Below are 11,572 nucleotides of genomic sequence, written 5' to 3' on the forward strand. Positions count from 1 at the left end.
CCCCGGTGCGTCGCCCCTCTCAGCAGAGAGGTAAGCTGGCTCCCCGAGGGGGCTCAGCTGCGCTCCCCCCTTCGCCGGGGGGCCCCGAGCCCCCTCTGTGCCTTGGGGGACCCTCTCCTGGGATGGCTAACTTGGGGACCCCCAAAACCCACTGCAAGGGACTCAACCCCAAACCCGCAGCCGCCCACCCGGGCTGCTGCACCCCCCCAGCCCTTCAGACCCCCTTCCAAGGGCCCACGCTAGCCCCAAACACCCCAAGGCCCACAGACGCCCCCGAGGGGGTCTCACCCTCCGGGGACCCCAGACCCCTCAGCCCCCCCTCCCACGGGACTGCACCCCCGGGGGACCCCGAGCCGTACCGCCCCCCCCCCCCGAGGGGCCGCACCCCCAGGGGACCCCGCAGGCCCTACAGCCCCCCCCCCAAAGCCCTGCCTCCCCCCAAGGGGCCGCCCCCCGCGGGGACCCCCCAGGCGCTGCCGCCCCCCGACCCCCAAGGGACCGCCCTGGCCCCAGCCCCCCCTCAAGGCCACTCCCCCCCCCCGCCAGGGGCTGCCCGCGGCCGCCCCCAAGGCCCCGCGCTACCCCCAGGGCCGCCTTCCCCAGGGGCTGCGCCCCCCGAGCGCCGCTGCGGAGCCCCCGGGCCCCTGCCCCGCCGCGCCCGCTCCCGCCCCGGGCCGCGGCCCCCGCAAGATGGAGGCGGCGGCGCCGCGGCCCCCCCCGCCCCCGCCGCCAGCGGGGAGGCGGCCCCGCCCCGCCGCCGCGTCCAGCCAATGGGAGCCGCGCGCCGCCGGGTGACGCGCGGCCGGCGGTAGCCAATGGAGAGCTTCGCGCCGGGCCCGCCGCGCGGGGATTGGCCGGGGAGGGCGGGGCGCGAGCGGCGCGGCGTGGGGCGCTCGGGTCCGTGCGGGGCCGCCCCGAGAGTCGCGGGTTCGAGTCCCGGCCCCGGCTCATGCGTGCGCTGAGTTGCGCGGGTCTCAGCCGGCAGCCGGCCGGGGGCTTCTTTTCTCCCTCCCGGGGCTGCAGCGGGGATGGAGGGCACCGTGCCGGCCCAGCTCCACCCTCGGAGCCGCCTCCCCGAAACCCGGGGTGCTGGTGGCGTGGGGAGCCAGGGCAGGGCGCCAAGCGCAGCCCCCCCTCCACACCCCCCAGGGTTGGGGAGCAGGGAGGGCGAGTAGGGACCCCCCCCCACCCCCCACTCCGGAAAAAAGGGGAAAGGAAAAGAAAAAAGAAAAATACTGTTTATTTCACACCACTACATCAAGTGCATCAGTCTGCCCTGTCCCCGGCGTCCCCTCCCCGGCCCCCCAACCTCCCCCTCCAGCCATCGCCTCTCCCCATCGCTCCCCGGGCGAGGGGGGTGCGAGGGACGGAGCCCCCCAACCCGCCTGGCCCCCGGGCTCGGGGTGGGGGCAGGCGGGAGGGGGAGCTGCCTCCATCATTGGGGTTCGCCCCCCCAAACCCTCTCGGACGGTGGGGACCCCACAGAAATCCCCAACCACCGCCCACGGCGATGTCCCCATGGCGGTGGGGGGGGGGTCGCATCGAGAAGCCCCTCGCGCTGGCGGGCACAAGGCGGGGGACGGCTGAAATCAAAGCGGGGGTGAAATTAAACTGGGGCTCGCCCCTAGTGAGCCATGACGCTACCTCGGAAACACGGGAAAACGGCCAAAAAATGAAAATCACTCCTTGTTTTGGGGACACGCGCACACACTTGGGGGGCAGGAGAGGCGGTGCGTGCAGGCAGGGGGTCCGTCACCACGCACGTTACAGGCAGGAGGAGGCATGAGGCAGGCGTGACACCCGACGCGAACACGCTTAGGTCATGTGTGATGTGGAGGAAAGGGGACAGACGGACACACGGACACCTACGGGCACGGTGGGGTGGCGGAGACCCCAGCACCCACCGCGAGGGCTGGGGGACAAAGTCGGTGGCAAAAGTGCTGATGGCAGGAGGTCGGGGTGGGCAACGGGGGAAAGACGTCCCCGTCCCCGTCCCCGATTTAGGGGATCTGAAAGACGTTGAGTTTACTGGTGTTTTTGAGGGTCTGCCGGCGGTTGCAGAACCAGACGCGGACAACTTCCCGGTCGTAGTTGAGCTCCTTGGCGATCTCGGTGATCTCCTGGCCGGTGGGCAAGGCGTTCTTCTCGAAGTAGGCGTTGAGAGCCTCGATGGCTTGGGGGGTGAAGGACGTGCGGCGCTTCCGCTTTTTGGAGGGCTCCCCCCCGACGAACTCCATCAGGTTTTGTTGCCCCTCTTGGTTACGGAGCTCGGCTTCGCTCAACCACTTCTCCAGCACCGGTTTCAGCTTCTGGGCGCTCTTGGGGGTGATGTCCAGCTTCTCGAACCTGCAGCGAGCACCGAGAAGCCCTCAGGGACGCGGCGAGGACGGGGGGGACAGCGGGGGGACACCGTGACGGCGCTGGGGGCACCGCTGCCTTCGGCGGGCGAGACCGCGGCGGGGAGCGGCCCCGCGGTGAGGAGCTGCGTGGGCAGCAACACCGCCCACCCTCCTTTTCTCCCATTTTCCTCCCTTTCCCTAATTTTCCTCCTTTTCTCCAATTTTCGTCCCTTTTTCCATTTTCCCTCCTCTTCTCCAATTTTCCTCCCTTTCCCTAATTTTCCTTTTCTCCAATTTCCCTCCTTTTCTCTGATTTTCCTGCCTTTCTCCAAATTTCCTCCTTTTTCTCCACTTCCCTCCTTCTAATTTTCCTTATTTCCTTCAATTTTCCTTCTTTTCTCCAACTTCCCTCTTTCTCCCATTTTCCTTTTGTTCTCTAGTTCTCCTCCTATTCTCCCTTTTTCCTCCTTTTCTCTGATTTCCCTTCTCCAATTTTCCTCCTTTTACCCATTTTCACTCCTTTTATCCATTTTTCTTTTTTCTCCATTTTTCCTTTTCTCCAACTTTCCTTTTCACCAACTTCCCTTTCCTCCCCTTCTCTAATTTTCCCCCTTTCCTCCAATTTCCCTCCCTTTCTCTACTTTCCCTCCCTTTCTCCAACTTTCCTCCCTTTCTCTACTTTTCCCCCTTCTCTCCAATTTTCCTCCCATTCCCTAATTCTCCTCCTCCTCCCCGATTCCCCGTTCCGGAGGGCTCCGCAGTGGCCCCGAGGAGGCAGCCCCGGTACCTGCAGATGGCCGACTGGCTGTAGGCAGGTCCCTCGGTGGCCGTCAGGGCCTGTCCCACCTGCGTCTGCGTCAGGCCGAGGGACAAGCGTCGGATCTTGAAGTTCTTGGCGAATTCCCGGATCTCCTCCAGGTTAATCCCATCCTCCTCCGCGCTGCTGTTGGGAGCCGGGGGCTCTGCCGGCGGAAGGATGCGGGGGCTGCTGTGAAACCCCCACGGAGCCGCCTCTCCCCCCGCCACCATAACGAGCATCCCTAACGAAGGCCGGGCGCCGGCGGTCATCCCCAGGGATGCAGGTGCGCAGCATCCTCCCCCCATCCCAGGGGATCCCAGGCCCCAGCATCCCCCCGGTATCCTCCCCAGCATCCTCTCCCCATCCCAGAGGTTCCCAGACCCCGGCATCCCCCCAGTCTGCCCCGCCGTGACTCACTGGAGACCAGCTGGCTGACGGTGGGGGTCTCTGAGCAGGTGATGGGGACCGGCACGGAGGAAGCCTTCGCCGCCGGGGCAGGGTTTGCCATCACCACGGCTGGCTGGGAGAGAGCCGGGGCCGGCTGGATGGGCTGGACCTGGGGCAGAGGGGAGGGTCAGCACCCCCAGAGCGGGGGCTCCCCCTCTTCCAGCGCCACGGCCCGGCTGCTCCCTGCCCACCGGCTCCACCCGCGTGGTGACAGGAGAGTGGCCACGGTGTTGCTTTTGCTGACGGAGAGGCGACGCTGGAAACCACCCAGCTCCGTGCTGGCAATGGGGCCGTGACAGTTCTGTACTGCGTTTGGGGTGTCCCGCCACGTAGGCTTGGGGGCAACCATCCCCTCTGCTCACGCCAAGGTCAGGCTTGGTCTTTCCCATCCCAGCTGGGAAATTTGGTGGGCACAGAGGACGGGATGCCCCCCTGCAACGGGGCAGCACTGCGGGGCAGGAGGGGTCACGTCCCAAAGGTGCTCACGTGCTCCCAAAGCAACGTGGTTGGGTCCCAAAGCAACGTGGTTGGGTCCCAGAGCAACGTGGCTGGGTCCCAGAGCAACGTGGCTGGGTCCCAAAGCAACGTGGTTGGGTCCCAAAGATGCTCACGTGCTTCCAGAGCAACATGGCCACATCCCAAAGCAACATGGCTGGGTCCCAAAGCCACGCAGCCACGTCCCAAAGATGCTCATGTGCTCCCAAAGCAACGTGGCTGGATCCCAAAGCCAAGCGGCCAGGTCCCAAAGATGCTCATGTGCTCCCAAAGCAACGTGGCTGGGTCCCAAAGCAATGTGGCCGGGTCCCAAAGCTGTTCACGTCCTCCCAAAGCAACGTGGCTGGGTCCCAAAGCCACGCGGCCAGGTCCCAAAGAAGCTCACGTGCTCCAAAAGCAACGTGGCCACATCCCAACAATGCTCATGTGCTCCCGAAGCCACACAGCCGGGTCCCAAAGATGCTCACATCCTCCCAAAGTAATGTGGCCGGGTCCCAAAGCAATGTGGCCACATCCCAAAGGTGCTCACATGCTCCCAAAGCAACGTGGCTGGGTCTCAAAGATGCTCACATGCTCCCAAAGCAACGTGGCCACCTCCCAAAGATGCTCATGTGCTCCCAGAACACCACGGCTGGGTCCCAAAGATGCTCACATGCTCCCAAAGCAACGTGGCTGGGTCTCAAAGATGCTCACATGCTCCCAAAGCAACGTGGCCACCTCCCAAAGATGCTCATGTGCTCCCAGAACAACATGGCTGGGTCCCAAAGATGCTCACGTGCTCCCAGAACAACACGGCTGGGTCCCAAAGATGCTCACGTGCTCCCAAAGCAACGTGGCCACATCCCAAAGATGCTCACGTGCTCCCAAAGCAACGTGGCCACCTCCCAAAGATGCTCACATGCTCCCAAAGCAACGTGGCCACCTCCCAAAGATGCTCACGTGCTCCCAAAGCAACGTGGCCACCTCCCAAAGATGCTCACATCCTCCAGAAGCAACACGGCCGCATCCCAAAGGTGCTCACGTGCTCTCAAAACAACGTGGCCGGGGCCCACAGCAACGCAGCTGTGTCCCACAGATGCTCACGTGCTCCCAAAGCCACACAGCCGGGGCCGCTGCCGGCCCTCCAGCCACGCCACGGTCAGCCCTGTGCCCGTCGCTCACCTCGTTCTTGGCGGGGGGCTCGGGGGTGCCGGTTTTCTTGATGGCGGCCGCCTGGATGGCGCTGCCGGCCAGCGTGGCGATGACCTGGCCCTGGGCATTGAGCAGCAGCTGGGGCGTCACCGTCTGTACCTGCAGGTTCTGGGCCGGCAGAGCGGCCGGGGCAGGGCTGGCTGCCGCCATCCCGGGGGGGTTCACCACCCACGGCAGGGTCCCGATCACCTGGGCGAAGGGAGGAGAGCCAGGGCTGGGGGGTTGCGTCCACAAACACCCTTCCCCGGGGTGGAGGGGACACAGCGGCTGCGTCCGTCTCCTCCTTCCCCAGGAGAAACGAGCCCGGGGCGGGGGCGGCGGTGGCGGCGGGGGGTTTGCAAGGGCAGGTCCCTCCCCAGCGGTACCTGGCCCTGGGCGTTGGTCAGGATCTGGCCCGTGATGCCCTGCACGCTGGAGATGGTGTTTGCAATCACGGGGGCGGCTGCCAAGGAGCCGAGGAGCTGGGTTTGGCCCCCGAGAGAAGCCGCGCTGATCTGCGGAGAACCGAAAGCCGGGGGTCAGAGACGTGGGTGGCACCCCAGGCCACCGCGTCCCCCCGCGCACGGCTGGCCACCCCCTTTCCCGTGGCAGGGTGACTCCTGCCTCGCCGCCGTGATGGGATGCGGTCCCTTGACATCCTTAAATCCATCCTTTAGATTTTGCCTAAAGCAAAGCTGCCTGCTCGCTCTCTCGTCATTCGCCAGGGATGGGGAAACTGAGGCTGGGATCTTGCATGATCCCCCGGGAGACGACGGCTGAACCAGAGTGCTTTGTCCCTGGGGAAGCGTGACTTCTCGCCGCTCTCTGCCGCCACGTAAGGCACCGGATAAAGGGAAGCGGGTGCCGAACTCGCCCGGCTCCACGCCGCGGGCTGCCAGGCTCCTTACTATGCCAGGGTTAAAGGCAAATCCGGCAGGTTGGACAGTGATCTGGGTCTGCGTCTCTAAAGGCTTGGCCACGGGCGGTGTGGGCGCTGCGGCGGGCTGTGGCAGGATGGGGGGCTGGCCGGGTGCGGTGGGGAAGATGCCGGGGGGCTGGAGGGTGGGCCGGGGCTGGACCGCAGCCTGCAGCGGCTGGGCAGGCTGCACCGGCGCTTGGATGGCTGTGTTCAGTACGGCGGCGGCTGCAAAGCAAAGAGACGGAGAGAGCGTGAGCCGGGGGGAGACAGGGACATCGGCAAGACCCTGAGCTCGGTGCGTCCCCCACCGCCCACTGTTCCTTCCCAACAGGAACAGAATCACCAGGTGATTCATAGAATCATAGAATCATAGAATCGTCTAGGTTGGAAAAGACCTTTAAGATCATCCAGTCCAACCATTAACCTACACTACCAAGCCCACCTAAACCAATCAAGGGTAGACTAGACTAAAATCTAGACTAATCTAAAATCTAGACTAATCTAAAATCATCTCCGCACGCTCGTGTTATCGCAGCGCAAGGTCCCCCCAGCTCCCGTGTAGCAGGCAGAGCCGAGCCCCTCCGCTACAGCCTGGCTCATCCTGCCCGGCTGGAGCGCTGGGTCGAACTCATACCGGGTGCTGCTGCCAGCACAGAGGGTGAGGGGCACCTCCGGGGTCCCGCCATCTCCCCTGTCTACGGATCACCCCTGCGACAGGCTCCTTCCCTCGCGGGAGCTCAAGGGGAGACGATTCCCTCTTACAGGGAAGGGCAGGAACCCTGCCCCGGGCGTCGCCGGAGAGGCGCGGATCCCCCGGCTTCACGCCCGCAGCTCTCCTCCCTTACAGAACCGCAGCCGCTGCAATGGGGTGCCATAGCCAGAGCCCCAGATCTAACCTGGACCTCACATCCCACCCCTGTGCGCTGCCTTCCTCCCTGTCATCATCCTCACCCTTGCCCTCCCATGCTCCCAGCACCTTTTGTACTCGGGGAGCCGCAAACAAGTCCCCAGAATGAAACGCCATTTCAGACCCCTCCTGGAGGGGACGGCGTGGATTCGGCACAAGCTGGGGGAGGACGAATTAAGGAGGCTGCGAAGCAGAAGAGCGCCGGTTACCTTGCAAATTGGCTATAGGCGGTTTGAAAATTCCCCCTGTAGGAGAAGCAGCCGTCAATCCGGGAAGGGCAGCGACCGTTGCTGTAGGAAATGTCCACACAGCCAGCCCCTGCTGACCTGCCACTTGACCTGCAATACTGATGGGGATAAGAAGAGGTTGAGTAACTGTCCCTGCTGGAACCATTACTCCTGTCACAACTGTTGCTAAGTTTTCCTGAGTCAAGACCTGCAAAAGTAAACAAGATTTAAAAAAGAACAAAAATCAACGCCACTGCAGATAGCATCAGCGGAGCATAAGTCTTTGCAAAGGGGCGCGTAGACCCGGCGGCCGGGCGGCCCGGGGTCCCTCCCATCTCAGCAGCTGGGTTCCCAGCTCCACAGAGCCCCCTCTCCGTGGGGAGACGGGGGGGGGATCCCCCCGCCTCGCAAACCACCCGACGCGTCTCTGGCAGCACCTCGGCGGCGCAAGGCCCTTGGCGAGGGCGCCAAGCAGAGGGAAACCGCCTTGGCTCGGGGCGTAGGTCCTACACCCTGCGCCACGAGCGGTCGTTTGTGCCCTCGGGGTTTGCCTACAGCAAGCGGACGCCTCCCCGGGGGTCCCCGCCGTGTCCCCCCGCCCCCAACCCGGCCCTCTCCCCCTCTCCCGCCCCGCTCCGCGGCTGCGGGGTAGTTACCTGCGGGGTGGCTTGCACGGCCAGCGGGGCCAACGTCGGCGGCTGCTGGCTCGTGGCGTGGCTGAAGGTGCCGACGGAGGGGACGGCGCTGGGGGACGCTCCGGCCGCCGGCTTGGCTTTGCCTGGGGAAGGGCAGAGGAGACGGGTTGGAGAGGTGCTGCCGGTTGAGCGATAGCAGCTCGTCTGCGCAAAGGGTGGGGGTGAGGGTGGGGGGCACCCAAATTACACGCACCCGGGGAATGAACACCCTCCCGTGGGTGTCCCGGGGGAGCCGCGGCCCCACGGAGCCGGCGTGGAACCCTCGGGAGCGGCGCTCCGGGTCCCCCCAGGTGGGGTCACTGCCCAGGTTATGGGATGCAGGGGAAGGGCGCTTGGGGGCTGCTTACAGGATGTTTTGGGGAGGAGGCAAAGGAGGGAGAAGGGCGAGGTTTGGGTGGTTTGGGGAGGAATAAGTGTGGGAAGTAGTGGGGTTAAGGGGATAAAAAGGAGCGGTCGCGTGTGAGTGGTTTGCTGGGCTGTGTGCCCCTCTCTCTCGGGCTGTCGGATCCGGCAGGAGGTATTTTCCTCTGCCAGCTGCCAGCTCCAAAATTAGCAGCAATTAAAGCGGTGTCAGCCCCCAAACCGCTCACCAGAGAACGGAGAGCTGGAAAGGGAAGGGACCGAGATCGCCCGGCCAGCGGCCAGCAGGGGAGGGGTCCCCTGTGGGCTGAGCTTCGTTTGGTGTCTTTCAACCCTCTGCCCAAATTCACAGAATATATTCATACTTCTTAGTTATCGTGAACATCTGAGTAAGAGGAAACCTCGCTCCTAATCCATATTTATTACTTGCAAAAGAGCTACTTGTTTTTTGAGCAACCTCTTGTATTTATTCTGCTCAACTTCTAATAATGGCAACCCTCGAGTATAAAATCCACTTAATCCTCTTCTATTTTTGTCAAAAGAAAAACACCCTTTTCCTGCTTTTTCCCTTGGCAGAGAAAAAGTTTTACCAAATAAATACTTTTCTCAGCTAAGAGCCAGGCGTTTCTCAGGTTTGGTCCCTCGCCCAGAAATAACTACAGGTCTGCAAGATTCAAGAAAGCCTTTTCTTCTTAAACTTCCCACCAACACCCAACGCTTCCCAAATTGCAAAGACCGTGCTACGGGGCGGCGATGCTGCCAGGTCCGATGGGTTTTGCGTGGTCTGCCGTGCTTTTCCTCCCCTCCAGCCTGCGGCAGCAGGACCGGAGGATCCCCCAGCGCGGACGGACACTCGCCGCCTCTTACCAACCTCAAACAAGCTACAATCCTGCCCATTTTCTTTCGGCAAAAGCACGGGGATCTGGTTGTGCTCTGAATACAGCACAGAGCTGACAACCAGAGAAAAGTCCGATTAATAAATAAAGCACAAGAGTGGCAGGAGAGGGGATGGGACAGGGGCACTTGCAGGAGGATTCAGGATGGATCTGCAGTGGGGTGCTGGCCAAAAAGCAGTGAGGAATAAAGCGGGATCTTCCCGAAGGCGTATTTCCAGAGCTGCATTCCCGTGCGAGAAGGGATGCACGCGCAGCCAGCTCAGCGCCCCGGGGCGAGGGGGAGAGGAAACCCAAGCCCCTGCTCTATGTGGCTGCAGGAAAACCGAGCTCTCCAGCAAAACACCTCGCCGACAAATGTCCTCTCTATTTTAAGCACGTGTCGAGGGCTGTCCTCAACGCATGATGCTTCTCCCCATCAGCTCCCGGAGAAGGAATTGGTTTTGCTAACTCCTATGCCGGGGATGGGGATGCTCCGGAGCACAGTGTGAGTCCGCCTGCACCAATGGGCAGCAGCTCGTCCTCCCGGCTCCGGCCCAGCAGTCCAGAGCCCAACTTTGCTTGCAGGGATGGACGGACCAGGGGCAGCCCAGGGAAGGAGCTCCAGGGAAGGAAAGCGTCTTACCGGCCGCCTCTCCGCTGCATGAGCTCTGGGTGCTGGGTGGGACGTCCTCCCTGCCCGGGTGGCTGCTCTCTCCCGGGGAGCCCCGCGCTACCTCCCCTGGTGGCATCTCCAAGGCTTTCCGGTCCTCCTCGGCTGGCAGCGGGGCGTCCACGCCGACCTCCAGCACTCGGATGGTTTCATGGCTGGACATGACAATAACCTGCAAATGTGCCCCAAAACGTCCATCAGCTCCGGGCACCCGACCCCACAGCGGTGTCCCCCGGGCCGCGCACCCCAGGGCGGAGCGAAGCAGCTCCCTCGGCCCGCGGCACGTCTCTTAGGGTGACCCTTGGCACCAGCCGAGCAGAGCCCCACCACCCCCTCGAGGAGGGACGGATGCGGAGATCGCGGCCGCTCCAGCGCCTCGCTGCTTTAGTTCATCAGCAGCTTCTGGGCTCTGATAACCCCAGCGCCGCGGGGCTGACATCTTCAGCAGGTAAAATGCGGCTCTTGGCGGCCGCAGCTCCCCGGCAGAGCCGGCAGCACCGTATCTGCAGCACCGGAGCGAGCGCTGATCTACAACCCTGCAGCTCTGACCTGGGGTCGGGCGAGCCCTCTGAATCACGATATGATTTCCCCCATGTGGCACTACTTGGGGACACATGGGGAGTGACGAGCAGAGATGCCCGCTCCTCCTCCAGCTCTCCCGCGGCTGCAGGCAGCCAAACCTTGGAGCAAAGGCTGCCGGGACGAGGACCTCGCGCCTCCTCTTCATCATTAAAAAACCCCCGAGATGAGGCAGACGAGCTCCAGAAGATAGAGCTGAACACCTGCGTGCCCAAGCACGGGGGCAAACAGGCTGGTTGGGAGCGTGGGGCAGGCACAAGGTGGTTTTTCACCCCACGCAGTGGGGCTCAGGCCATCGCTGAACCCCAACTCCCCCCCCTTGGCCCTCCCGGTGGTGGGGTGCGAAGGGGCGCGGGGGCATGGAGCCGGCGATGCCCATACCTGCTCATTGACGGTCAGCGAAGCCTCCTGGGGCTGCATGGCTTCGGTGTCCATGGTGTCCCGGCGAAGGTGGGAGAGGGCTCAGACCTCCCACATGCTGCAAGCGGGGGACACGGGAGGGTCCGTCACCGACCCAGCGAGTGGCTCGGGGTCACACGCTGGCTCCGCCCGGGGTGCAGAGCAAACCTGGTGTCTCCCACTGCCCCCCTGCTCCTCTCTGCCTCTACCACCCACCTCTCCACCGGCTGCGATTCGGGGCAGTGCAGAGCTTGCTAACGCCCTCCTGCTCCGCACGTGCGGGCGCGTGCTCCTCCCCGGGGGGGGCTTTGGTGTCTCAGGTACCTCCCACCACCTCCCGTCCTCTTGGCAAAGAGGTCACGGTCGTGGAGTAGCGTAATTTATTGGGTGAGCATCGAATATAACGAGCAGCAGAGCAAGGGAAGGGTTATTCCAAGGGCCAAGCCCTTCCCCCTCTCCTCTCCCTTTGGGAGATGAGGATGCAATTCCTACAGCGTGCTTCGAAAACCCTAAAAAACCAGGCAAAGCCCACGTGAAACTGCCCGTGCTCCCTATTTGAAGCCCAGAGCAAGTCCCCACAGTCTCCACACGACACTTCACAGCTCTCCCAAGCCCCTGACGCTGGCCGCAAGAAGTAGGACAGTCAATTTGCTCTTTCCTGAGGGGACCTAAATTGATGGGGGTACTTCAT

The 11,572-nt window shown here is 63.3% G+C and overlaps 1 protein-coding gene across 1 annotated transcript; it reads right to left on the reverse strand.

The window, feature by feature from the left end:
* Positions 1-1,973: 1,973 nt before the first annotated feature.
* POU6F1 (POU class 6 homeobox 1) lies at positions 1,974-10,917 on the reverse strand. Its single transcript, XM_075725067.1, has 10 exons — positions 10,864-10,917; positions 9,877-10,075; positions 7,960-8,081; positions 7,286-7,511; positions 6,159-6,394; positions 5,637-5,765; positions 5,242-5,460; positions 3,556-3,694; positions 3,127-3,301; positions 1,974-2,346 (listed from the first exon to the last, which is right to left on the reverse strand). Exons 1-10 carry the CDS (start codon positions 10,915-10,917, stop codon positions 2,001-2,003), a joined length of 1,845 nt encoding a protein of 614 aa, XP_075581182.1. The 3' UTR covers positions 1,974-2,000.
* Positions 10,918-11,572: the final 655 nt, after the last annotated feature.

Source organism: Pelecanus crispus, chromosome 26, assembly GCF_030463565.1.
Source record: "Pelecanus crispus isolate bPelCri1 chromosome 26, bPelCri1.pri, whole genome shotgun sequence".
Lineage (NCBI taxonomy): Eukaryota > Metazoa > Chordata > Aves > Pelecaniformes > Pelecanidae > Pelecanus > Pelecanus crispus.

Excerpts from the sequence above, each read along its gene's own strand:
- POU6F1 (XM_075725067.1), bottom strand. The coding sequence starts at position 10,917 with ATGGACACCGAAGCCATGCAGCCCCAGGAGGCTTCGCTGACCGTCAAT. Across the intron at positions 5,766-6,158 it reads TTGCCTTTAACCCTGGCATA|ATCAGCGCGGCTTCTCTCGG; the intron begins GTAAGGAGCCTG and ends GGTTCTCCGCAG. Across the intron at positions 5,461-5,636 it reads TGACCAACGCCCAGGGCCAG|GTGATCGGGACCCTGCCGTG; the intron begins GTACCGCTGGGG and ends CCCTTCGCCCAG.